General features: G+C 46.4%; 1 protein-coding gene across 1 annotated transcript; it reads left to right on the forward strand.

Moving 5' to 3' along the window:
- Positions 1 to 1592: 1592 nt before the first annotated feature.
- On the forward strand, positions 1593 to 27725 carry LOC120053061 (dual specificity testis-specific protein kinase 1-like). Its single transcript, XM_039000310.1, has 10 exons — positions 1593 to 1758; positions 2313 to 2991; positions 20028 to 20149; positions 20664 to 20712; positions 21073 to 21219; positions 21392 to 21474; positions 22751 to 22841; positions 23621 to 23704; positions 24451 to 24537; positions 24728 to 27725. The coding sequence occupies exons 2-10, from the start codon at positions 2752 to 2754 to the stop codon at positions 26009 to 26011; spliced, it is 2187 nt and encodes a 728-aa protein (XP_038856238.1). The 5' UTR covers positions 1593 to 1758; positions 2313 to 2751; the 3' UTR covers positions 26012 to 27725.

A 27725-nucleotide genomic window follows, 5' to 3' on the forward strand; every position in this document is an offset into this window, starting at 1 on the left:
GCACTTTTTCAACAAGTTAAAAGGTTAACGTGATCTACTGTATAAAGACATGTGCATATTATGATCGTTTGAAAGGATATCTTTGTGATAATGTTTCATATTAAATGTTAATTGTTACTGTCCTACTACAATTATGCCAGAACAAATATTATAATAAAATGTACATTATACTGAGGACAACATTGTATTTCCTAAGTGTGTTTTTGACATTTTCTCTGTGAAACTGACCATTATATTTCCCCCTAGCAGCAATGGTACACTTCAGGCTGGTTTCCCAGACACAGATTAAGCCATTGAGCATGCTTGTAAATCCAAGAGTGGCCTTAATCTGTATCTGGGAAACCCACCCACAATCTCAGGAATGTAGGCCAATCTTTTCTGCTGACAATGTCTTCTTCAATTTGACCACCGGGGGGCGTATATGCTCCAATTACATTTTATCAATAGCATAGAATGTCCGGTTGTCATTGCAAAGGTTGTGTGCTGTTCAGATCTATGAATGAAAGAGAAATGGAGAACCTGAGCTAGTCGATTCAGATTTTGTTTGGATTCTCAATCAAAGGTATTTATAAAGCCCTTTTTACATCAGCCGATGTCACAAAGTGCTATACAGAAACACAGCCTAAAACCCCAAACAGAAAGCAATGCAGATGTAGAAGCACGGTGGCTAGGAAAAACGTTGGTTCCTGTGACTGAATCATCACAGATTGGAGTGTTGCGCTTCAGAATGAAATCACGCAATGATGTCCTCATTTACCACGCACACACCAGTCCCGTAATAAGAATCTGTCATCACTCAGGGCCGTGGAATTATGCCGCCTTCAAAACAACTGGGAACTCGGAATTCTCCGACTTCCGACCTCAGTCTGTTCAAACCAGCCGGGTTCAGGAAACAAACGAGCTCCGACTGGGTAAAATCATTCTAGAGCACCGACTTTCTGACGTCATGAGTTCCCAGTTATGAACGGGGCATTAGAATTATCTTTCACTTTGAGCTGTCAGACTTTCATGTGCTCATTACAAACTGATGTGGATGGTCGGGGGAATTTGTCATGCTCAGTGAGGTAATGTTTTGCATCCTGGTGGAAGCTATGGTGCTTTTGTTTTGTCCTGTGGCCTAAGGTTTTTATGTGCCAAGATAAGGAAAAATGCAGCCGATACAAAAGAGCATTGTTTTGAATGGATAATGTCCACTGACATCACAACAGTTAAATATGCAATAAAATATGTTTATTCAAATGAGCTTGCCAATTCTGCTACTTGCTTTAATGTCAAAAGAGTATGAATTTGCTAAGAAACATATTTATTTCCATATTCTTTAACCTGACCATATGTTTGAATATCTGCAGTAGTTTGAGCTCATCATCAGGGTTTTCAGCGAGGGGCACCATTGCTTCAAGTTCCAGCGTGTACAGTAAAAGCATCAGCGGCACAGTGTAACAGAATAATACAATATTAGAGAGAAAAAAAGTGTCATTGCAGTGACACTTCCGCTTCACGTTATTTTCTCTCAGGCCCCGCCTCGTGTCTCGTCCAATCAGAGAGCTCGTTCAGAAGCGCTTCAAGAGAACATTATTATTATGGTGGAGAGATCGACGGCACCGGGAATCAGACCAAGAAACGGATCTAAATCCACGGTAGATTTACCGTCGATAGACCATCTGCAGTTATTGTAACGATCGATTATTTTATTGTGACTGTTTTGACCGAGAAGCCAACACAATTCCTACATCATCCGATACTGCTTTGCTAAAAAAGGTAAACCGTTGGATATCCGGCTTATTCGGCCATTATAGCAATCGTCCAGGCAGAAATCCCCCGGTAATGAATTTACGGTTGTATTCTGAGCGAGCTCTTCCATTATTAACACTACAGTGTCTGATGGAAAGTACAATCAAGCTCGTGTTGTTTTGATGATCTGTCTTGCAGCAATTTCTATTTTCGCTGTTTATGTCAGTCAGCTTAATTCACCAGCTCTATTTGCCAAGCGGAGAGGAGCGAGTAGCTGAGGGCTTATCGCCACACAAGGTGCTTTAGTAGCGGCCGTCTGCTACAGCGACAGCAACATTGGATCCTATAAACACCCGGTGGGATCGGGATTAATGATAGGGCTACAATGTAGCTAGTGTTGATTCATTGTAGCCGATCAGATTCAGAATAAACTAGTGCAATGAGGTGGTGCTGAAAGATTAGAAACATTAACAAGAGGGGGAATGGCTGACTATAGTTGAAGGTTTTCCCTTTGACCTGCATGAACTATAAACTATAATAGGCTGTTCTTAAACGACTTCTCTCCCTTCTCTCCCTGACAGTGACAGCTGTGGTCTTTCTGCATGCAGCAATAGGTTCCATCGCCGCTAGGACGAGCCTGCATCGACTGAGACATTGTGATAGGCTGGCTATAGGAGAAGGAACCGGCTGCATGCACCTCCGCCTCCCTCCTCCACCGTCAGCAGCGAGGACCGTACCGTTCAGTGCCTGTATCACCCGTTAACGGGATGACGCAGTGAACCAAGCCTCCTCACGCACCGAACGCTGGATTCCGCATGAGGACTGAATGAGTAGAAAGAGAGGGAGACAAGAGGTGATGCTGATCTAGTGATGAGAAGGGAACGCCTATTCATTTTCCCGATTGATTTATCAGGACCTTAACAGCCGACACGGGGTCTCTACCCGGGTTTCAACAACCAATTAATCCCCTCGCACGAGGGAGGACATTTGTCATTCCGGGGCGATGGGAACCGCGCGTGGATGCCGGACTGCGGTTTAAACGTGCACGTGTCTCTCTCTGAAAGCGCCGCTGTGATGGAGCACGAAGAAAGTAGCGACGCGGAGGTTGCTGCCGAGCCCCTGCTGCACGGTATTCACGCGCCCAATCGGATCAGGCCCTCGTCGTACCGGGCACTGCGGAGCGCCGTTTCCAGCCTGGCGCGCATCGATGACTTCGTATGTGAGAAGATCGGGTCAGGGTTCTTTTCAGAGGTGTTCAAGGTGAGTCTTCAATGCAAGTTATTAACAAAACCAATTAATTCACCACTGTATAATATTATATTGAAATGCTTAAAAAACTATGTGTAGCCTCCTTGTATATATATGCAGCATACTACTACATCTGCCATGATCCATGAGGTCTGAACCTTGATGGCACAGGAAGTAGTAGTGTGCCCATCCTTTGACCAAGGGCATCACCTCCTCAAGTCCAGCTTTCTACAGAAGGTTCATCATAATATACAGGTCTATAGGTCACACACAGGAAAATATGTGTAGGACTGTAGACGGCAGACATCACAACCTTGTTATTCTCAGTATAGATGACAGAGCACCCTATGACCCCCCTGAGAGACACGTCTCATTAGTACAGCTGCTAGGATCTAGCAGGCTCTTGCTCATGACTCTCCGTTTCATTACATTACACATATCATTAGTACAGCTGCTAGGATCTAGCTAACCCTTGTTCATGACTCTCCGTTTCATTACATTACACATCTCATTAATACAGCTGCTAGGATCTAGCAGGCTCTTGCTCATGACTCTCAGTTTCATTACATTACACATATCATTAGTACAGCTGCTAGGATCTAGCTAACCCTTGCTCATGACTCTCCGTTTCATTACATTACACATAAGTAATTGGAGGAAGGCATCTTCAGTAGGGGGAGTTTTGTTAAGAGCCGGGCCGCTCGGTCTGAACATTAAAGCACTCGAGGATAGAGAATCATTGTACCATCTAAACCGCTTTGAAATATCTTTTCAATAACCAAAAATATTGTATATTCAGCTGTTTTGAAGTTGGTGTTCAAAACCGAAAGTAAAAGATGCAAAAGCGAAACTTAAGAACGGGAAGCATAGAAATAGCACACATAGAACAGATCTACCGCTTTTTAGACTTGCGCTCAATGTGATGACAAATCTATAACTCACATTTCTATGCTAAAAAAGTTACATTTTATTCGGTTAGGGTTCCCACACGGACATATCTCCATATCTTGTTTACCGAAAACAGACAGAAGACTGAGAGCACTGCCTGTGCTAATTAGCTGTCTGTGTCTCTGAACACCTGTGTAAATGAAAAACAGACGCCACAAACGTGTCACTGAAAAATACTGTCGGCTGCAACTGTGTTAAAAACAGTGTACAGTAAGTGTGTATTTTGCATTTGTGAAGTAATGTTGATGTGAAATGAAAGTAGAGAGCTTCACGTTTCTAGAACTGTATCACAACTGAGAATGGATTCATGTTTAGATGGATTATTTGGCTGTTTTGGCTGCCAGAGCCAATTCACCTCTAAACAGAACATGTAAGGTCCTTGGACTATAAGGAGTAAGGTTACTCTCTTTAGGCAATTGTTGGGCAGGGATCTAGCCTAATTCTTAGTGACCGGTTCAGTATACACTAACAAAAGGTTTCGACATGGTGGAAGAGGTGTGCCCCTGCCCTGCCAGAGAGGTGTGTGTCTCAGTGGTACTGTGCCCCTGCCCTGCCAGAGAGGTGTGTGTCTCAGTGGTACTGTGCCCCTGCCCTGCCAGAGAGGTGTGTGTCTCAGTGGCACTGTGCCCCTGCCAGAGAGGTGTGTGTCTCAGTGGCACTGTGCCCCTGCCAGAGAGGTGTGTGTCTCAGTGGTACTGTGCCCCTGCCCTGCCATAGAGGTGTGTGTCTCAGTGGTACTGTGCCCCTGCCCTGCCAGAGAGGTGTGTGTCTCAGTGGCACTGTGCCCCTGCCCTGCCAGAGAGGTGTGTGTCTCAGTGGTACTGTGCCCCTGCCAGAGAGGTGTGTGTCTCAGTGGTACTGTGCCCCTGCCAGAGAGGTGTGTGTCTCAGTGGCACTGTGCCCCTGCCCTGCCAGGGAGGTGTGTGTCTCAGTGGCACTGTGCCCCTGCCCTGCTAGGGAGGTGTGTGTCTCAGTGGTACTGTGCCCCTGCCCTGCCAGAGAGGTGTGTGTCTCAGTGGTACTGTGTCCCTGCCCTGCCAGAGAGGTGTGTGTCTCAGTGGTACTGTGCCCCTGCCCTGCCAGAGAGGTGTGTGTCTCAGTGGTACTGTGCCCCTGCCAGAGAGGTGTGTGTCTCAGTGGTACTGTGCCCCTGCCCTGCCAGAGAGGTGTGTGTCTCAGTGGTACTGTGCCCTGCCCTGCCAGAGAGGTGTGTGTCTCAGTGGTACTGTGCCCCTGCCCTGCCAGAGAGGTGTGTCTCTCAGTCGTACTGTGCCCCTGCCCTGCCAGGGAGGTGTGTCTCTCAGTCGTACTGTGCCCCTGCCCTGCCAGGGAGGTGTGTGTCTCAGTGGTACTGTGCCCCTGCCCTGCCAGGGAGGTGTGTGTCTCAGTGGCACTGTGCCCCTGCCCTGCCAGGGAGGTGTGTGTCTCAGTGGTACTGTGCCCCTGCCCTGCCAGGGAGGTGTGTGTCTCAGTGGTACTGTGCCCCTGCCAGAGAGGTGTGTGTCTCAGTGGCACTGTGCCCCTGCCCTGCCAGAGAGGTGTGTGTCTCAGTGGCACTGTGCCCCTGCCAGAGAGGTGTGTGTCTCAGTGGCACTGTGCCCCTGCCAGAGAGGTGTGTGTCTCAGTGGCACTGTGCCCCTGCCCTGCCAGAGAGGTGTGTGTCTCAGTGGTACTGTGCCCCTGCCCTGCCAGAGAGGTGTGTGTCTCAGTGGCACTGTGCCCCTGCCAGAGAGGTGTGTGTCTCAGTGGTACTGTGCCCCTGCCCTGCCAGAGAGGTGTGTGTCTCAGTGGTACTGTGCCCTGCCCTGCCAGAGAGGTGTGTGTCTCAGTGGTACTGTGCCCTGCCCTGCCAGAGAGGTATGTGTCTCAGTGGTACTGTGCCCCTGCCAGAGAGGTATGTGTCTCAGTGGTACTGTGCCCCTGCCAGAGAGGTGTGTGTCTCAGTGGCACTGTGCCCCTGCCAGAGAGGTGTGTGTCTCAGTGGTACTGTGCCCCTGCCCTGCCATAGAGGTGTGTGTCTCAGTGGTACTGTGCCCCTGCCCTGCCAGAGAGGTGTGTGTCTCAGTGGCACTGTGCCCCTGCCCTGCCAGAGAGGTGTGTGTCTCAGTGGTACTGTGCCCCTGCCAGAGAGGTGTGTGTCTCAGTGGTACTGTGCCCCTGCCAGAGAGGTGTGTGTCTCAGTGGCACTGTGCCCCTGCCCTGCCAGGGAGGTGTGTGTCTCAGTGGCACTGTGCCCCTGCCCTGCTAGGGAGGTGTGTGTCTCAGTGGTACTGTGCCCCTGCCCTGCCAGAGAGGTGTGTGTCTCAGTGGTACTGTGTCCCTGCCCTGCCAGAGAGGTGTGTGTCTCAGTGGTACTGTGCCCCTGCCCTGCCAGAGAGGTGTGTGTCTCAGTGGTACTGTGCCCCTGCCAGAGAGGTGTGTGTCTCAGTGGTACTGTGCCCCTGCCCTGCCAGAGAGGTGTGTGTCTCAGTGGTACTGTGCCCCTGCCCTGCCAGAGAGGTGTGTGTCTCAGTGGTACTGTGCCCTGCCCTGCCAGAGAGGTGTGTGTCTCAGTGGTACTGTGCCCCTGCCCTGCCAGAGAGGTGTGTCTCTCAGTCGTACTGTGCCCCTGCCCTGCCAGGGAGGTGTGTCTCTCAGTCGTACTGTGCCCCTGCCCTGCCAGGGAGGTGTGTGTCTCAGTGGTACTGTGCCCCTGCCCTGCCAGGGAGGTGTGTGTCTCAGTGGCACTGTGCCCCTGCCAGAGAGGTGTGTGTCTCAGTGGCACTGTGCCCCTGCCCTGCCAGAGAGGTGTGTGTCTCAGTGGTACTGTGCCCCTGCCCTGCCAGAGAGGTGTGTGTCTCAGTGGCACTGTGCCCCTGCCAGAGAGGTGTGTGTCTCAGTGGTACTGTGCCCCTGCCCTGCCAGAGAGGTGTGTGTCTCAGTGGTACTGTGCCCTGCCCTGCCAGAGAGGTGTGTGTCTCAGTGGTACTGTGCCCTGCCCTGCCAGAGAGGTATGTGTCTCAGTGGTACTGTGCCCCTGCCAGAGAGGTATGTGTCTCAGTGGTACTGTGCCCCTGCCAGAGAGGTGTGTGTCTCAGTGGTACTGTGCCCCTGCCCTGCCAGAGAGGTGTGTGTCTCAGTGGTACTGTGCCCCTGCCCTGCCAGAGAGGTGTGTGTCTCAGTGGTACTGTGCCCCTGCCCTGCCAGGGAGGTGTGTGTCTCAGTGGTACTGTGCCCCTGCCCTGCCAGAGAGGTGTGTCTCTCAGTGGTACTGTGCCCCTGCCAGAGAGGTGTGTGTCTCAGTGGTACTGTGCCCCTGCCCTGCCAGAGAGGTGTGTGTCTCAGTGGTACTGTGCCCCTGCCAGAGAGGTATGTGTCTCAGTGGTACTGTGCCCCTGCCCTGCCAGAGAGGTGTGTGTCTCAGTGGTACTGTGCCCCTGCCAGAGAGGTGTGTGTCTCAGTGGTACTGTGCCCCTGCCCTGCCAGAGAGGTGTGTGTCTCAGTGGTACTGTGCCCCTGCCAGTGGTACTGTGCCCCTGCCAGAGAGGTGTGTCTCAGTGGTACTGTGCCCTGCCCTGTCAGAGAGGTGTGTGTCTCAGTGGTACTGTGCCCTGCCCTGCCAGAGAGGTGTGTCTCAGTGGTACTGTGCCCCTGCCCTGCCAGAGAGGTGTGTGTCTCAGTGGTACTGTGCCCCTGCCAGCGAGGTGTGTGTCTCAGTGGTACTGTGCCCCTGCCAGAGAGGTGTGTGTCTCAGTGGTACTGTGCCCCTGCCCTGCCAGAGAGGTGTGTGTCTCAGTGGTACTGTGCCCCTGCCAGTGGTACTGTGCCCCTGCCAGAGAGGTGTGTCTCAGTGGTACTGTGCCCTGCCCTGTCAGAGAGGTGTGTGTCTCAGTGGTACTGTGCCCTGCCCTGCCAGAGAGGTGTGTCTCAGTGGTACTGTGCCCCTGCCCTGACAGAGAGGTGTGTGTCTCAGTGGTACTGTGCCCCTGCCAGAGAGGTGTGTCTCAGTGGTACTGTGCCCTGCCCTGCCAGAGAGGTGTGTGTCTCAGTGGTACTGTGCCCCTGCCCAGCCAGAGAGGTGTGTGTCTCAGTGTGATTACAGGAGAACAGGTCGGGCCCACTGCTCACACTAAGCTGATTACCTCTCAGGCCCTCACAGCCTGTGTGTGTGTTTATGGTGTGTGTTTATGGTGTGTGTTTCTGTGTGTGTGTTTACGGTGTGTGTTTCTGTGTGTGTTTCTGTGTGTGTGTTTACAGTGTGTGCATCTTCAATTTAAACTATAACAACTTCACTGTGAACTGAAGGTGTGATGGTGAGAACATCAGTGTGTGGGGACTTGTGTGTGTTTGTTTTCAAACCTCAAGGTCAGTGACTGCTGTATAAATGCCCATGTCGTTACGTCTCCCACCACCACCACAGACTATTAACATGACAGTCAACGTGTTCACTAGAGGTCGACCGATTTATGATTTTTCAAAGCCGATACAGATACTGATTATTGGAGGACCAAAAACTCGATGCCGATTTAAAAAAAAAATATATATATATATATATATATATATATTTAATAATTAAAAAAATGTATTTGTAATAATGACAATTACAACAATACTGAATGAACACTTATTTTAACCTAATATAATACATCAATAAAAATCAATTTAGCCTTAAATAAATAATGAAACATGTTCAATTTGGTTTAAATAATGCAAGAACAAAGTGTTGGAGAAGAAAGTAAAAGTGCAATATGTGCCATGTAAGAAAGCTAACGTTTAAGTTCCTTGCTCAGAACATGAGAACATATGAAAGCTGGTGGTTCCTTTTAACATGAGACTTCAATATTCCAAGGTAAGAGGTTTTAGGTTGTAGTTATAGTATTTATAGGACTATCTCTTTCTATACCATTTGTATTTCATATGCCTTTGACTATTGGATGTTCTTATAGGCACTTTAGTATTGCTAGTGTAACAGTATAGCTTCCGTCCCTCTCCTCGCCCCTACCTGGGCTCGAACCAGGAACACATCGACAACAGCCACCCTCGAAGCAGCGTTACCCATGCAGAGCAAGGGGAACAACTACTCCAAGTCTCAGAGTGAGTGACGTTTGAAACGCTATTAGCGCGCACCTCGCTAACTAGCTAGCCATTTCATATCGGTTACACCAGCCTAATCTCGGGAGTTGATAGGCTTGAAGTCATAAACAGCGCAATGCTTGAAGCACAGCGAAGAGCTGCTGGCAAAACGCACGAAAGTGCTGTTTGAATGAATGCTTACGAGCCTGCTGCTGCCTACCATCGCTCAGTCAGACTGCTCTATCAAATATCAAATCATAGACTTAATTATAACATAATAACACACAGAAATACGAGCCTTTGGTCATTAATATGGTCGAATCCGGAAACTATCATTTCGAAAACAAAACGTTTATTATTTCATTGAAATACGGAACTGTTCGGTATTTTATCTAACGTTGGCATCCCTAAATCTAAATATTCCTGTTACATTGTACAACCTTCAATGTTATGTCATAATTACGTAAAATTATGGCAAATTAGTTCGCAACGAGCCAGGCGCCCCAAACTGTTGCATATACCCTGACTCTGCGTGCAATGAACGCAAGAGAAGTGACACAATTTCACCTGGTTAATATTGCCTGCTAACCTGGATTTCTTTTAGCTAAATATACAGGTTTAAAAATATATACTTCTGTGTATTGATTTTAAGAAAGGCATTGATGTTTATGGTTAGGTACACGTTGGAGCAACGACAGTCCTTTTTCGCAAATGCGCACCGCATCGATTATATGCAACGCAGGACACGCTAGATAAACTAGTAATATCATCAACCATGTGTAGTTAACTAGTGATTATGATTGATTGATTGTTTTTTATAAGATACGTTTAATGCTAGCTAGCGACTTACCTTGGCTTCTTACTGCAATCGCGTAACAGGCAGGCTCCTCGTGGAGTGCAAAGAGAGGCAGGTGGTTAGAGTGTTGGACTAGTTAACTGGAAGGTTGCAAGATTGAATCCCTGAGCTGACAAGGTAAAAATCTGTCGTTCTGCCCCTGAACAAGGCAGTTAACCCACCGTTCCTAGGCCGTCATTGAAAATAAGAATGTGTTCTTAACTGACTTGCCTCGTTAAATAAAGATGTAAAAAAAAAAAGGCCAAATCGGTGTCCAAAAATACTGATTTCCGATTGTTATGAAAACTTGAAATCGGCGCTAATTAATCGGCCGTTCTGATTAATCGGTCGACCTCTAGTGTTCACTGGGCCAAGATACATTACATAACTGATACACAACATCAATGTGTTCACTGGGCCAAGATACATTACATAACTGATACACAACATCAATGTGTTCACTGGGCCAAGATACATTACATTACTGATACACAACATCAATGTGTTCACTGGGCCAAGATACATTACATTACTGATACACAACATCAATGTGTTCACTGGGCCAAGATACATTACATTACTGATACACAACATCAATGTGTTCACTGGGCCAAGATACATTACATTACTGATACACAACATCAATGTGTTCACTGGGCCAAGATACAGTACATTACTGATACACAACATCAATGTGTTCACTGGGCCAAGATACAGTACATTACTGATACACAACATCAATGTGTTCACTGGGCCAAGATACATTACATTACTGATACACAACATCAATGTGTTCACTGGGCCAAGATACAGTACATTACTGATACACAACATCAATGTGTTCACTGGGCCAAGATACAGTACATTACTGATACACAACATCAATGTGTTCACTGGGCCAAGATACAGTACATTACTGATACACAACATCAATGTGTTCACTGGGCCAAGGTACAGTACATTACTGATACACAACATCAATGTGTTCACTGGGCCAAGATACATTACATTACTGATACACAACATCAATGTGTTCACTGGGCCAAGATACAGTACATTACTGATACACAACATCAATGTGTTCACTGGGCCAAGATACAGTACATTACTGATACACAACATCAATGTGTTCACTGGGCCAAGGTACAGTACATTACTGATACACAACATCAATGTGTTCACTGGGCCAAGATACAGTACATTACTGATACACAACATCAATGTGTTCACTGGGCCAAGATACAGTACATTACTGATACACAACATCAATGTGTTCACTGGGCCAAGGTACAGTACATTACTGATACACAACATCAATGTGTTCACTGGGCCAAGGTACAGTACATTACTGATACACAACATCAATGTGTTCACTGGGCCAAGATACAGTACATTACTGATACACAACATCAATGTGTTCACTGGGCCAAGATACAGTACATTACTGATACACAACATCAATGTGTTCACTGGGCCAAGGTACAGTACATTACTGATACACAACATCAATGTGTTCACTGGGCCAAGGTACAGTACATTACTGATACACAACATCAATGTGTTCACTGGGCCAAGATACAGTACATTACTGATACACAACATCAATGTGTTCACTGGGCCAAGGTACAGTACATTACTGATACACAACATCAATGTGTTCACTGGGCCAAGATACAGTACATTACTGATACACAACATCAATGTGTTCACTGGGCCAAGGTACAGTACATTACTGATACACAACATCAATGTGTTCACTGGGCCAAGGTACAGTACATTACTGATACACAACATCAATGTGTTCACTGGGCCAAGGTACAGTACATTACTGATACACAACATCAATGTGTTCACTGGGCCAAGATACAGTACATTACTGATACACAACATCAATGTGTTCACTGGGCCAAGGTACAGTACATTACTGATACACAACATCAATGTGTTCACTGGGCCAAGATACAGTACATTACTGATACACAACATCAATGTGTTCACTGGGCCAAGGTAGAGTACATTACTGATACACAACATCAATGTGTTCACTGGGCCAAGATACAGTACATTACTGATACACAACATCAATGTGTTCACTGGGCCAAGATACAGTACATTACTGATACACAACATCAATGTGTTCACTGGGCCAAGATACAGTACATTACTGATACACAACATCAATGTGTTCACTGGGCCAAGATACAGTACATTACTGATACACAACATCAATGTGTTCACTGGGCCAAGGTACAGTACATTACTGATACACAACATCAATGTGTTCACTGGGCCAAGGTACAGTACATTACTGATACACAACATCAATGTGTTCACTGGGCCAAGATACAGTACATTACTGATACACAACATCAATGTGTTCACTGGGCCAAGATACAGTACATTACTGATACACAACATCAATGTGTTCACTGGGCCAAGGTACAGTACATTACTGATACACAACATCAATGTGTTCACTGGGCCAAGGTACAGTACATTACTGATACACAACATCAATGTGTTCACTGGGCCAAGGTACAGTACATTACTGATACACAACATCAATGTGTTCACTGGGCCAAGATACAGTACATTACTGATACACAACATCAATGTGTTCACTGGGCCAAGATACAGTACATTACTGATACACAACATCAATGTGTTCACTGGGCCAAGATACATTACATTACTGATACACAACATCAATGTGTTCACTGGGCCAAGGTACAGTACATTACTGATACACAACATCAATGTGTTCACTGGGCCAAGATACAGTACATTACTGATACACAACATCAATGTACAAATCTGCGTAGGCTGATATAGGCCTGCAGAACAGTCAAATGACTATGCATTAAAAGCATTAGATCCCTGAGCTCCAGTGTTTATTCTCTCTCTCTCTCTCTCTCTCTCTAGTTAGGTGGGTCTGAACCTCTCTCTCTCTCTCTCTCTCTCTCTAGTTAGGTGGGTCTGCAAATACAGTCCAACCTTTCATTTGTTTGCACACTTCAGTTTGTCTTGGATAAGAGCCTTGATTTCCTTCCTCTATAAGTTAGTCACATCCCCTATGGGTGGAACTTGGGGTGTTTATGTTGTACACGTGTATGTTTGTGCGTGTGCGCATGTGTTTGTGCCTGTGTGTGTTTGTGCGTGTGTGTGTTTGTGCCTGTGTGTGTTTGTGCCTGTGTGTGTTTGTGCGTGTGTGTGTTTGTGCCTGTGTGTGTTTGTGCCTGTGTGTGTTTGTGCCTGTGTGTGTTTGTGCGTGTGTGTGTTTGTGCCTGTGTGTGTTTGTGCGTGTGCCTGTGTGTGTTTGTGCCTGTGTGTGTTTGTGCCTGTGTGTGTTTGTGCCTGTGTGTGTGTTTGCCTGTGTGTGTTTGTGCCTGTGTGCGTGTTTGCCTGTGTGTGTGTGTTTGTGCCTGTGTGTGTTTGTGCGTGTGCCTGTGTGTGTTTGTGCCTGTGTGTGTTTGTGCCTGTGTGTGTGTTTGCCTGTGTGTGTTTGTGCCTGTGTGTGTTTGTGCCTGTGTGTGTGTTTGTGCCTGTGTGTGTTTGTGCCTGTGTGCGTGTTTGCCTGTGTGTGTGTGTTTGTGCCTGTGTGCGTGTCTGTGCCTGTGTGTTTGTGCGTGTGTGTGTGTATGTGTGTGTGTGTGCGCACCTCCCAGTATGTGAAGGCTGTACTTTGCTTCTGAAGGGTGTTATCATCATGCTGTCAGTGGGAAGTGTTTATTCAGTTAGTCATAAAACTGAACTTGGAGATGAAACATTTAAGAGGTTAAATATATATTATGACCTCATGCATAGTGTGGGGCAACTTCCTGATAACAGACATCAACGACAATATAATTCAAATATACCAAGGCTGACACGATTGGCTCGTTCAAATGTTTACGCCCTCCACTGAGGCATGCTAGAGAGACAGAGGGACTTCTCTGACCAACACCCCATTGACAGCCCAACTAGCCAACATCTGAATGTTATTCCTAACCTTAACCAAACACTTAACCCCTAACCCTATCTTAACCTTCATTTTAACCAATCAACGTTGGTTTGCTGGTCAGCCGCGTCCCTTTAGTTTTTCCCTGAGGCTCAATTGGAAAGCGGCAGTGGAAACAGGCTTGGTGGATTAGCATTTTGTGGTCGTTGACTTCTTTCAGCAGGAAGTAGAGCACTATGCAGGGACTGGAATGGGGGGATATTGGGGAGGAATACTATGTTTAATGCTGTTCACTAGACCTGATTCTGTTCACTAGACCTGATTCTGTTCACTAGACCTGGTTCTGTTCACTATAACTGGTTCTGTTCACTAGACCTGATGCTGTTCACTAGACCTGATTCTGTTCACTATAACTGATTCTGTTCACTAGACCTGGTTCTGTTCACTAGACCTGGTTCTGTTCACTAGACCTGGTTCTGTTCACTAGACCTGGTTCTGTTCACTAGAACTGATTCTGTTCACTAGACCTGATGCTGTTCACTAGAACTGATTCTGTTCACTAGACCTGATTCTGTTCACTAGACCTGGTTCTGTTCACTAGACCTGGTTCTGTTCACTAGACCTGGTTCTGTTCACTAGATCTGGTTCTGTTCACTAGATCTGGTTCTGTTCACTAGATCTGGTTCTGTTCACTAGACCTGGTTCTGTTCACTAGACCTGGTTCTGTTCACTAGACCTGGTTCTGTTCACTAGACCTGATTCTCAACTTGCCATATGCGTCACAGGAGTGGCTTCATTTACATTAGGCCCCAGATTTAATCCCCATCTCTCTCTCTCGATCAATGACACAACGCTCATGCCATCAATAGTTAATATTCACCAATCATTTGATTAGTTTGTCAACATCCTGTTCTTGCCTCATTCACCCTGCATGATCCTGATTGATTAGAATACAGGTCAATGATACTAAAGCTGACACTGTTTTGCATTGGTCTTTGCAATGGAAATAGTTTTACAGCCAATGTTTTAGTCCCACAACCAATTAGTTTACATTTTAAGAGTTGACTGGTGTGGTTTTGCTTGAAAGTGTTTAAGGGTGTGTGTTTGGAGGGTGTGTGTATACTGTAGTGTGTGTGTGTCCCTGTGTCTGTTTTAAGAGGCTGAGACTGTCTTGTCTATGTTGTGATGTCACAGTGACGGTACCCTGGATTTGTGCAGATCAAGAGGGGTGATGGGAAATACAGAAAGCCTATTAGTGCGGAGCGGCTATTAAATACACACACGATATGTTCTTCTATCCTCATGGGGACCTAAAATTAATTTCCATTCACAATCCTATTTTCCAGAACCTTAACCTGCCCCAAGCACAGATCTGGGATCAGCTTGCCCTCCTCAAACTCTCTAGACCATTAAGGGGGGGGATTCTAAACTGATCTTACATCTGTATAGGAAGGAGCAACTTCATCATACTCCAGGTTTGTGTTCCTATCCCACCCGGACAAGAGAAATACCTACAGTTGAAGTCGGAAGTTTAAATACACTTAGGTTGGAGTCATTAAAACTCGGTTTTCAACCACTCCACAAATTTGTTGTTAACAAACTATAGTTTTTCCAAGTCAGTTAGGGCATCTACTTTGTGCATGACACAAGTCATTTTTCCAACAATTGTTTACAGACAGATTATTTCACTTATAATTCCCTGTATCACAATTCCAGTGGGTCAGAAGTTTACATTCAGTAAGTTGACTGTGCCTTTAAACAGCTTGGAAAATTCCAGAAAATTATGTAATGGCTTTAGAATCTTCTGATAGGCTAATTGACATCATTTGAGTCAAATGGAGGTGTGCCTGTGGATGTATTTCAAGGCCTACCTTCAAAATCAGTGCCTCTTTGCTTGACATCATGGAAAAATATAAAGAAATCAGCCAAGACCTCAGAAGAAAAATTGTAGACCTCCACAAGTCTGGCTCATCTTTGGGAGCAATTTCCAAATGCCTGAAGGTACCGCGTTCATCTGTACAAACAATAGTACGCAAGTATAAACACCATGGGACCACGTAGCCGTCATACCGTTCAGGAAGGAGACACATTCTGTCTCCTAGAGAATAACGTACTTTGGTGCGAAAAGTGCAAATCAATCCAAGAACAACAGCAAAGGACCTTGTGAAGATGCTGAAGGAAACAGGTACACAAGTATCTATATCCACAGTAAAACGAGTCCTATATCAACATAACCCGAAAGGCTGCTCAGCAAGGAAGAAGCCACTGTTCCAAAACCGCCATAAAAAAGCCAGACTACGGTTTGCAACTGCACATGGGGACAAAGATCGTACTTTTTGGAGAAATGTCCTCTGGTCTGATGAAACAAAAATTGAACTATTTGGCCATAATGACCATCGTTATGTTTGGAGGAAAAAGGGGGATGCTTGCAAGCCGAAGAACACCATCCCAACCGTGAAGCACGGGGGTGGCAGCATCATGTTGTGGGGGTGCTTTGCTGCAGGAGGGACACAAAATAGCATCATGAGGAAAGAAAATGATGTGGATATGTTGAAGCAACATCTCAAGACATTAGTCAGGAAGTTAAAGCTTGGTCGCAAATGGGTCTTCGCAATGGACAATTACCCCAAGCATACTTCCAAAGTTGTGGCAAAATGGCCTTTCTCAGGAGGAATGGGCTAAATTTCACCCAACTTATTGTGGGAAGGTTGTGGAATGCTACCTGAAACGTTTGACCCAAGTTAAACAATTTAAAAGCAATGCTAACAAATACTAATTGAGTGTATGTAAACTTTTGACCCACTGGGAATGTGATGAAAGATATAAAAGCTGAAATAAATATTTCTCTCTACTATTATTCTGACATTTCACATTCTTAAAATAAAGTGTTGATCCAAACTGACCTAAGACAGGGAATTTTTACTACGATTAAATGTCAGGAATTGTGAAAAACTGAGATTAAATGTATTTGGCTAAGGTGTATGTAAACTTCTGACTTCAACTGTATGTAAGAATACCATATGTAAGAATACCATAGTACCCTCCAAGCTCATCACTAAGCTGAGGGCCCTGGGTCTCAGCCCCTCCCGGTGCAACTGAGTCCTGGACTTCCTGACAGGCCGACCCCAAGTGGTATAGGTGGGCTACAACACCTCTGCCACGCTGATCCTCAACACGGTGGCCACACAGGGGTGTTTGGTCAGCCCCCTTCTATACTCTCTGTTCACCTATGACTGTGTGGCCATGCAAGTCTTCAACTCAATCATCAAGTTTGCTGACGACACTACAGAGGTAAGCCTGATTACCAACGATGATGAGACAGCCTACAGGGAGGAGATGAGAGCCCTGGCAGAGTGGTGCCAAGAAAATAGCCTCTCCCTCAACATCAACAAAATGCTGATCGTGGACTTCAGGAGACAGCAGAGTGAGCAGGCCCCCATCCACATCGACAGGGCCACAGTGGAGAGGGTCAAAAGCTTCAAGATCCTCGGCGTGCACATCACTGACAGCCTTAAGAATGGTCCCTTAGACAACCGCACCACTCGGGAGGCCAAGGCACTGCATCACAGTGCTAACTGTGCCACTAGAGATCCTGGTTAGAGTCCAGGCTCTGTAGTTGCCGACCGCGACCGGGAGACCCATTTGGCCCAGCGTCGCCCGGGTTAGGGGAAGGTTTGGCCGGCAGGGATGTTCTTGCCCCATCGCGCACTAGCGATTAGTGTGGCTTGCCGGGCGCAATGCACACTGACACGGTCGCCAGGTGTACAGTGTTTCCTCCGACACATTGGTGCGGCTGGCCTCCAGGTTAAGCGAGTGTTGTGTCAAGAAGTAGTGCAGCTGAGTTGTGTTTCAGAGGACACACGGCTCTCGACCTTCGCCTCTCCCGAGTCCGTACGGGAGTTGCAGCAATGGGACAAGACTAACTACCAATTTGGATACCACAAAATAAAAAAAATAAAAAGGAAAAATAAAAAGAGACTACATTTATTTTTTTTATTTTAAAGACATAACAAAAATGGTCCCTTCACATAGACAGCGTGGTGAAGAAGACACACTGCCTGCCCTCCAGGACATCTACAGCACCGGTGTCACAGGAAGGCCATGAACATCATCAAGGACCTCAGTCATCTGAGCCACGTCCTGTTCACCCCGCTTCCATCTAGAAGGTGGAGACAGTACAGGTGCTTCAAAGCTAGGCCATCAGACTGTTAAATAATCTCCACTAGCCGGTCTCTGCCCAGTACCCTGCCCTGAACTTTAGTCACTGTTACTAGCCGGCTACCACCCGGTACTCTACCCTGCACCTTACAGACTGCACTGGTGGCTTTACATCTGTCACTTTGATAATGTTTCCATACTGTTTTACCCCCTTTATATACGGTATTCCAGTCAAGACTCATCCTATATAACTACTGCTGTACACACCTTCTATTCATATACTGTTCATAATGCCAAGTTCAAGTTAGTCCCTCCCTGTTTCGGTCCACTTTCTGCCATTTAGTTTTTAGTGAAATATGGTTGTCTCTAGTGAATACCACCCAGTCCTCTCTCTCACCATCTCTATGGTTGTCTCTAGTGAATACCACCCAGTCCTCTCTCTCACCTCATCTCTATGGTTGTCTCTAGTGAATACCACCCAGTCCTCTCGCTCACCATCTCTATGGTTGTCTCTAGTGAATACCACCCAGTCCTCTCTCTCACCTCATCTCTACGGTTGTCTCTAGTGAATACCACCCAGTCCTCTCTCTCACCTCATCTCTATGGTTGTCTCTAGTGAATACCAACCAGTCCTCTCTCTCATTCATCTCTATGGTTGTCTCTAGTGAATACCACCCAGTCCTCTCTCTCACCATCTCTATGGTTGTCTCTAGTGAATACCACCCAGTCCTCTCTCTCATTCATCTCTATGGTTGTCTCTAGTGAATACCACCCAGTCCTCTCTCTCACCATCTCTATGGTTGTCTCTAGTGAATACCACCCAGTCCTCTCTCTCACCTCATCTCTATGGTTGTCTCTAGTGAATACCACCCAGTCCTCTCTCTCACCATCTCTATGGTTGTCTCTAGTGAATACCACCCAGTCCTCTCTCTCACCATCTCTATGGTTGTCTCTAGTGAATACCACCCAGTCCTCTCTCTCACCATCTCTATGGTTGTCTCTAGTGAATACCACCCAGTCCTCTCTCTCACCTCATCTCTATGGTTGTCTGTAGTGATACCACCCAGTCCTCTCTCTCACCATCTCTATGGTTGTCTCTAGTGAATACCAACCAGTCCTCTCTCTCACCTCATCTCTTTGGTTGTCTCTAGTGAATACCACCCAGTCCTCTCTCTCACCTCATCTCTATGGTTGTCTCTAGTGATACCACCCAGTCCTCTCTCTCACCATCTCTATGGTTGTCTCTAGTGATACCACCCAGTCCTCTCTCTCACCATCTCTATGGTTGTCTCTAGTGAATACCACCCAGTCCTCTCTCTCACCATCTCTATGGTTGTCTCTAGTGAATACCACCCAGTCCTCTCTCTCACCATCTCTATGGTTGTCTCTAGTGAATACCACCCAGTCCTCTCTCTCACCATCTCTATGGTTGTCTCTAGTGAATACCACCCAGTCCTCTCTCTCACCATCTCTATGGTTGTCTCTAGTGAATACCACCCAGTCCTCTCTCTCACCTCATCTCTATGGTTGTCTCTAGTGAATACCACCCAGTCCTCTCTCTCACCATCTCTATGGTTGTCTTTAGTGAATACCACCCAGTCCTCTCTCTCACCATCTCTATGGTTGTCTCTAGTGAATACCACCCAGTCCTCTCTCTCACCATCTCTATGGTTGTCTCTAGTGATACCACCCAGTCCTCTCTCTCACCTCATCTCTATGGTTGTCTCTAGTGAATACCACCCAGTCCTCTCTTTCACCCCATCTCAGCTTGCGCTCCTCAAACCCTAAGCACAGATCTAGGATCAGCTTGCCCTCCTCAAACCCTAAGCTGTGCCACTAGGGGCTCAATAGTGGCGCAGCGGTCTCAGTGCTTGAGGCGTCACTACAGACACCCTGGTTCGAATGTAGGCTGTATGACAACCGTCCGTGATTGGGAGTCTCATAGGGCGGTGCACAGTTGGTCTAGCGTCGTCCGGGTTTGGCCGGTGTAGGCCGCTATTGTAAATAAGAATTTGTTCTTAACTGACTTATCTAATTTAATAAAGGTTAAATATTTTAATTTTAATAATAATCTCTATGGTGTTCTGAAGCAGTGCTGCTCTCTGTCTCCCCCTGCAGGTGCAGCACAGGATGACAGGCCAGGTGATGGCCCTAAAGATGAACACTCTGGCCAGCAACAAGGCCAACATGCTCAGGGAGGTCCAGCTCATGAACCGGCTCTGCCACCCCAATATACTCGGGTATGTCTAGAGCTAGACACACACACACACACACACACTGCATGCACAATGTACACACTTGGCTATGTGCAGTGCATATTGCACAGCTGCCCTGTCACCATCGCTCAGACCATTTAGTAGTTTCACTGTGTTGTTGTCACAGATGGAAGGGGTTAGTTATTATAATCTTTGTGGTTGTTTTGTGTCTGTAGTAGCCTACCTTTGCTGTGGGTAGAACTTGCGTCAACTCTCAACAGCACCACCCAAGGGAAAAGACACAACTTGTGTCAATTAAAAAAAAAAAAATGTAATCTGGAAAGACGGACAGGCAGAAAACTAGCTAGTAAAATGGTGCAACCATTATCAGACAGAGGACAAACACACACAAACTCTCTTCAAATTTTAAGACATTATTGGAATCATTGAAACCTCTGTCAAATAGGTTTGAAATCACATAGTTGTTTTTAGCTGTATAGATGATATATTGTTGATGTTTTCAGTGTATTTTGAATGCTTTCCCTCTCCCTCTGCTCAGGTTCCTGGGAGTGTGTGTACACGAGGGCCAACTCCATGCTCTAACTGAGGTAAACTCATCCTGATTCTGTCTCTCTGAGGGAGTCCTTGCATTTTATCTTCCAGAGACAATAGTGGCCATGGTAACAGAATAGGCTGTATACATGGGCCATAAAAAGTAGTGAAGATAAGGGTTGCATTCCATTTAAATTAAATTCTACACAGGCCTGCAAAGAGCATAGGCTAAGGTCTCTACAGAATACTAGATCATGACAGTGCCTATGGAAATGTTTAACGTCTCAGGAACCACATCCATTTAGTGTAGGGTTAATGATCATGTAATATGTGTAGGCATGCACAGAATCTGTGTGTCTGGACTGGACTCAATCTCATGAACTGTGTGTGTGTGATGTTGTCATGGTTACCTACAGTACATCAACGGGGGTAACCTGGAGCAGCTGCTGGACAGTGACAGGTATCTGTCGTGGTCAGTGAGGATGGGTCTGTCTCAGGACATCTCCTGCGGCCTGCAGTACCTCCACAGCAAGGGCATCTTCCACAGAGACCTCACCTCCAAGGTAGGAGGTAGAAGCATACAGGGGACCAGACAGACACATAGTAACACCTCCCTTCACTTCATCTTGCATTAATTGTTAATTTCATCTCTCACTGACTCTCACACACACTCATATGCCCTCTCTCCCCTCTCTCTCTCCTCTCTCCCCTCTCTCTCTCCTCTCTCTCTCATAGAACTGTCTGGTGCGCTGTGAGAATGGTGTGTTCACTGCAGTAGTGGGAGACTTTGGTCTGGCAGAGAAGATTCCAGACTACAGGTTAGTGCTGTGAGAAGATTCCAGACTACAGGTTAAAGCTGTGAGAAGATTCCAGACTACAGGTTAGTGCTGTGAGAAGATTCCAGACTACAGGTTAGTGCTGTGAGAATATTCCAGACTACAGGTTAGTGCTGTGAGAAGATTCCAGACTACAGGTTAGTACTGTGAGAAGATTCCAGACTACAGGTTAGTTCTGTGAGAAGATTCCAGACTACAGGTTAGTGCTGTGAGAAGATTCCAGACTACAGGTTAGTACTGTGAGAAGATTCCAGACTACAGGTTAATGCTGTGAGAAGATTCCAGACTACAGGTTAGTACTGTGAGAAGATTCCAGACTACAGGTTAGTGCAGTGAGAAGATTCCAGACTATAGGTTAGTGCTGTGAGAAGATTCCAGACTACAGGTTAGTGCTGTGAGAAGATTCCAGACTACAGGTTAGTGCTGTGTGAAGATTCCAGACTACAGGTTAGTGCTGTGAGAAGATTCCAGACTACAGGTTAATGCTGTGAGAAGACTCCAGACTACAGGTTAGTGCTGTGAGAAGATTCCAGACTACAGGTTAGTGCTGTGAGAAGATTCCAGACTACAGGTTAGTGCTGTGAGAAGATTCCAGACTACAGGTTAGTGCTGTGAGAAGATTCCAGACTACAGGTTAGTGCTGTGAGAAGATTCCAGACTACAGGTTAGTGCTGTGAGAAGATTCCAGACTACAGGTTAGTGGTGTGAGAAGATTCCAGACTACAGGTTAGTGGTGTGAGAAGATTCCAGACTACAGGTTAGTGCTGTGAGAAGATTCCAGACTACAGGTTAATGCTGTGAGAAGTTTCCAGACTACAGGTTAGTGCTGTGAGAAGATTCCAGACTACAGGTTAGTGCTGTGAGAAGATTCCAGACTACAGGTTAGTGCTGTGAGAAGATTCCAGACTACAGGTTAGTGCTGTGAGAAGATTCCAGACTACAGGTTAGTGCTGTGAGAAGATTCCAGACTACAGGTTAGTGCTGTGAGAAGATTCCAGACTACAGGTTAGTGCTGTGAGAAGATTCCAGACTACAGGTTAGTGCTGTGAGAAGATTCCAGACTACAGGTTAGTGCTGTGAGAAGATTCCTCCAGATTACAGGAGGACTATATGACTGTCTCCCCATACTCCCCTCAGGAATGCACATATAGCCAACAGTCTAGATGAGTTAGTTAAATGCGTTGTACATTCTATTCTGTTTTTCTCTCCTGAAAAATAAATGTGTTCTATATTAATGTGTTATTTTCCTCTCCTCCAGTGACGGGGCTGATAAGCAGCCTCTGGCCGTGGTGGGCTCCCCCTACTGGATGGCCCCAGAGGTGCTGAGAGGAGAGGTCTATGATGAAAAGGTACTAACAGAAGCACAGATAGAACAATGATACAGATATTTCACCGGATGTATAAATGTGAAGCATCCGGTTGGCATTTCCAGTCACTAACAAATATGGTGATGAGAGGAAGCCCAGAGGACGGCAGTGGAAGAAGATGAATTTTGGCCGACATTCTGCTAATTTACTCATCGATGAAACATTTGATCTCAATACTTTTCTGTTCCCACAGCTGCAATCTGTTACGAAAAGAGTGGACAAAGTTTTGTAACTTTGTAACCCTTTGCCAGAGTTGTATTGTTTAGAAGGAGTGCAAAGGCGAATTGAGTTATTGCACACGTGCACTACAGAGTAGGCGTTACCTAATGAAAATATGCAAATGCATGGTAGAACGAGCCAATGGGATCTCGCTAGCTCGTGCTTGGCTCTGCCTACCTCATTGCTTGTTCTGCCCACTATGGCTCATTTGTTTCCATTGGAAAGGACAGGCTGTGGTCTATCTTAGTTAAGTTATACAAATCTTTGACAGTAGTCAACTTTTTCCTGGCTGTTATCTCACTGGTCCGGGTGCATAATTAGACGAAGCAAACACAGTAATATAATGCAATAACACTATGCTATAAAACAATCTGTAAGGACAACTGTTCCATGTCCCTGCTGTGTTATTCTGGATGTGTCTAGTGGGTCTTGCTAATATGCATGTTGCTAGCAAATGACCAGACTCTTTCAAGGTGTATTATTGTGAATATTTCAAGTGAAATGTTATTGATTAGATGTGATTGGCTGACTCTGACCCCTAGGTGGATGTGTTTGCCTATGGAATCATCCTGTGTGAGATCATCGCCCGGATAGAGGCTGATCCGGACTTCCTACCTCGCACTGAGGTACACACACACACACACACACACACACACACACACACACACACACACACACACACACACACACAACCCCACAGTGTATGACAGGCACACGGTTAACCAATGCTTTTCCTTTTTACACGATCACACAACCCTAAATCAAGGCTTTAATACTATCACATAACAAACTGACAGTGTAAACCCTTAATCCAACCCTTTCTACACCACTTTTTTCCACTTTGACCCAGAAAATCACTGCAGTACAGGGCAGCAGTTCCAGCTGCATGTGAGGTTTAAAGTGGAATTGACAGTGTTTTCACTACTGTAACGACTAGAGGTCGACCGATTAATCGGAATGGCCGATTAATTAGTGCCTATTAATTGTCCAAACGCAAGGCTGCTTTTCCACTCTATAGAATTTTCACAATTGCCTTACTTAGTATACAGTGTGTAATTCCCAAATATTCTAAGAATTTATGACAATGTGAAAATGACAATATCTAAGTGCTCGCTTGTCATATTTAAAAAAAAAAAATGTTTTATGTCATTTTCTTCCTGGGGGGTCTATATGAACAGATTTGAATGAGATTTCATGTTGCTAAAATTCTGTCAGTTCCACTTTAATGAGTAGAACTCTATCACAGTGTATGTCTCCATCTAGTGGATATTATGGAAAACTACAACATGTTGTTTAAACCTAGTCAGACAAAGTGATTGACAGCTAGTCGGCTACATTAAAAGATGATGATGATGATCCTCTGTGTGTGCAGGACTTTGGCCTCGATGTAGATGCCTTTGAGAACCTGGTTGGTGACTGTCCAACACCATTCCTCAACCTTGCAGTCCTCTGCTGCAATGTAAGTTACAGACAGACTGACAGCCTGACAGATTGACTGACTTCATAATAACTGCATGCATCCATGACTCTGTGTACATACTTACTGTAAATGCACAGATTGACAACCTAAAACCAACCATACATTCCAAAAAGTAGGCACTGTTTACACTCTTCCTGGTCCCCTCACTCTGTTTCTCCCTCTTTCTCAGATGAATGCAAAGATACGTCCCTCATTCTCTGAGATAGTGGTCTTGCTGGAGGGGATGGAGAGAGGAGAGGAGGAGAGGAAGACAGCCATCCCTCTGGGCGATTGTCTCTCCTCAAAACCCGCCACCGTCCACATCAGCCCCTACCGACGACGGAGTTCCCTTTGTCGCCCCGGCGACCAGCAGTTGTCACGGAGCCAGTCTGAAATGCTTCCCCAAACGACGCCCCCACTCGGCACCCCGGCCCGGGTCAACCCCTTCTCCCTGCGGCAGGACCTGAACGGGGGCCGCATCAAGCTCTACGACACCCCGAGCAAGTCTGTCATCTCCCTGACCTTCACCCTTCCCCAGCAGCCTGAAGCCTGCGCCTCTCCCCCCCTCAGGGGAAACCTCTTACTCCGCGGGCCCCCCCGACGCTGCCAGTCCCTCCCCTGTACCCCCGAGCCGGGGCGAACCCTCTCCCTCCTCCGGGACCCCGACCTGCAGCGCTTGGGGAAAGAGGAAGAAGAGGAGGGGGTAGAGGAGGTGGAGGATAAAAGGAGGAAGGAGAAGGGTGGGATGGTGAAGGATGAAAGGAGGAAGGAGAAGGGAGGGATGGTGGAGGATGAAAGGAGGAAGGAGAAGGGAGGGATGGTGGAGGATGAAAAGAGGAAGGAGAAGGGAGGGATGGTGGAGGACGTGTCAGATGATTCAGGGCTGCCTCTGGACATGGTGTCTCTGGGTCCTCTGGAAGAGGAAGAAGAGGAAGGTTTTTCTCTGGGGGAGCCTATGGACTGCAGCAGGTCTCCTGACACATTAGAGGGCGCTGTCCCTACACCAGGGAGACTACACCCAGCCTCGTCCTCTTCCTCCCTGTTTCTGCAGCCTAACGGCTGGTGCCACCCAGTCTCCAATGCCCCTTCCTCCCTCCCTCCTCTCCCTCATCTGGACAACAACAACATCTCGGCGATGGTGGTCGTCGGCCATCCGATTGGCTGGAGGGCTAGTGGCTACCGTGCCGCAATCCCGGGCCCCCCTGCTGGCCCCGCCCCTGAACAAGATGAGGTAATTTCCTGTCCGGGATGCTGTCTGATTGGTCTGAGCTTTCCATCCGTGTGCCTGAAGGGGGTGCCGACCCCTCGCCGCGTTCCGCCCCGACGACCCTACCGGAACCTCAACGGGGGGGGCATCAGTGACCCTTCAGCTGTCACAGCAACCAACGGACTGCTTTGTTGCGGGGTGAACGGTATCGCTCCTCCGAGCACACCTTGCGTTCCTGGTCTGCCCCTACCGGAGGCACAGACTTAGGAAGGGCTCCCCCTAGTGGGCTGACTGACCAACAACAACATCAACACCAGTGACATTACTGAGACTTTGACTGGTTCTGTTTATTGTCGCTATTACTATTTATTATTACTATTAGGAACTGATAATGTTGATGATTACTACTGCTACCTGAAGTGGATGAACAGCTTGTGTGTGTGTGTGTGTGTGTGTGTGTGTGTGTGTGTGTGTGTGTGTGTGTGTGTGTGTGTGTGTGTGTGTGTGTGTGTGTGTGTGTGTGTGTGTGTGTGTGTGTGTGTGTGTGTGTGTGTGTGAATTCATACATTTCTTCTCGTATGTGTGTGTGTGATTGAGTAGGTGGTGGGGACACTGGTGGTTGTATTGGGAGTAACATGGGAGAAGCAGAATAGGAAACCAGAAGTGGGTTATTGGTTGTTGACCTAGAGCCATTTGATAACTGCAGTGTGTCGCTGGTTTGTTCACTCACTTTCTACACTTTGAATCTTTCTATTTGATTCCTACTAATGATTCTTCACTAGTCTGGGTGGTGCTTGAGATTTGTATTGAATTCAAACAGGTGCTTCTTCTTCCCTCAAACCTCAGTGTTCTTCCCTTAACCCACTATGATCCAGGTTTCCTCTGTGTTTGTATGTGTGTTAACAGCTTGTGTAACTTTGAAACAGCATGAAAAGCAATTCTCCTAGCTTATTTACGTATTGTACTGATTATTTCACTCTAAGTTCTGTGTATGTGTGTCAGAGGGAGAGAAAGTGTGTGTGTGTGTGTGTGTGACTGAATGACTAAGGTTTGTCCCCTGATGTCTGTTTTGAAATGTTAACGGTTCGCAGGTCATTTCCCCCGTACCTGTGTGTGTGAGATTAGAGAACTGAGTGTAATCATTTAATATAAAGTTAGTGAGGTGTACATAATCTTTACTATAATGTTTTTTTACACTATTGATGAGAATCACTCCACTCTTGATTTCATAGGGCTGCTTGTTCCATACCTGTTGAGGTTGACTGACTGTATTTGAAATGGCACCCTATTCCCTATATAGTGCACTACTTTTGACCAGGGCCCATGGTCATGTCTCCCTCTGCGGGCCTGGAGGACCCAGGCACACCAGGCCATTGTGGCTCAGGCTGTGTCTCTTCCTTTCCTCATAACTCTTTCCTTCTAGGAGAAGCCATACATGACCAGACCAGGGAAAAGTCCAGGCTTTAGATATAGACCTGGAGGTTTTTCCTAGTCGGGTCACTTGGTCAGGAAAAGGTCCCGGCCATATTTATATAATATTAACTGATATGAGGGACTTTAAAAGGTTTATGACTATATGGCTATAGCTATTAACATTCAGAACCAGTTCTAACCACTTAATCCAGCTAGTGATCTGTAGGAAAGGAAGAGGAGGAAACATAAACCGGTGTATTGGGACGTAGCCAGTCACACTCAACTGTAGTGGCCAGAGAGTCTCTTTATTACTTCACTGTTTAAACATCATGATTTACAGAGTCTGGACAACTGTGTGCATCCATCTAAAGAATTCCACTGTTCTGTCCCATATTGATGATGTCATAATGACAATGGTGTGAACACCGACCCATATGTCCATGGAACGACCGAGTCATGGAGTGTAATGCACTTTCTTTTTTAAAGCTGAGAATCTTGTTGATTAAAACATTATTTATGAAATCATGTATGTAGCTAACTAGTAAACCCTTCTGCTGGCTGGGATGTT

Source organism: Salvelinus namaycush, chromosome 8 (assembly GCF_016432855.1).
Source record: "Salvelinus namaycush isolate Seneca chromosome 8, SaNama_1.0, whole genome shotgun sequence".
In the NCBI taxonomy this organism is placed as follows: domain Eukaryota; kingdom Metazoa; phylum Chordata; class Actinopteri; order Salmoniformes; family Salmonidae; genus Salvelinus; species Salvelinus namaycush.

What these genes read in the sequence shown, in the direction of transcription:
- LOC120053061 (XM_039000310.1), top strand. Translation starts at nt 2,752, where the DNA reads ATGCCGGACTGCGGTTTAAACGTGCACGTGTCTCTCTCTGAAAGCGCC. An exon ending in AACTCCATGCTCTAACTGAG is followed by an intron (nt 20,713 to 21,072) that starts GTAAACTCATCC and finishes GGTTACCTACAG; the next exon opens with TACATCAACGGGGGTAACCT. An exon ending in ACAGAGACCTCACCTCCAAG is followed by an intron (nt 21,220 to 21,391) that starts GTAGGAGGTAGA and finishes TCTCTCTCATAG; the next exon opens with AACTGTCTGGTGCGCTGTGA.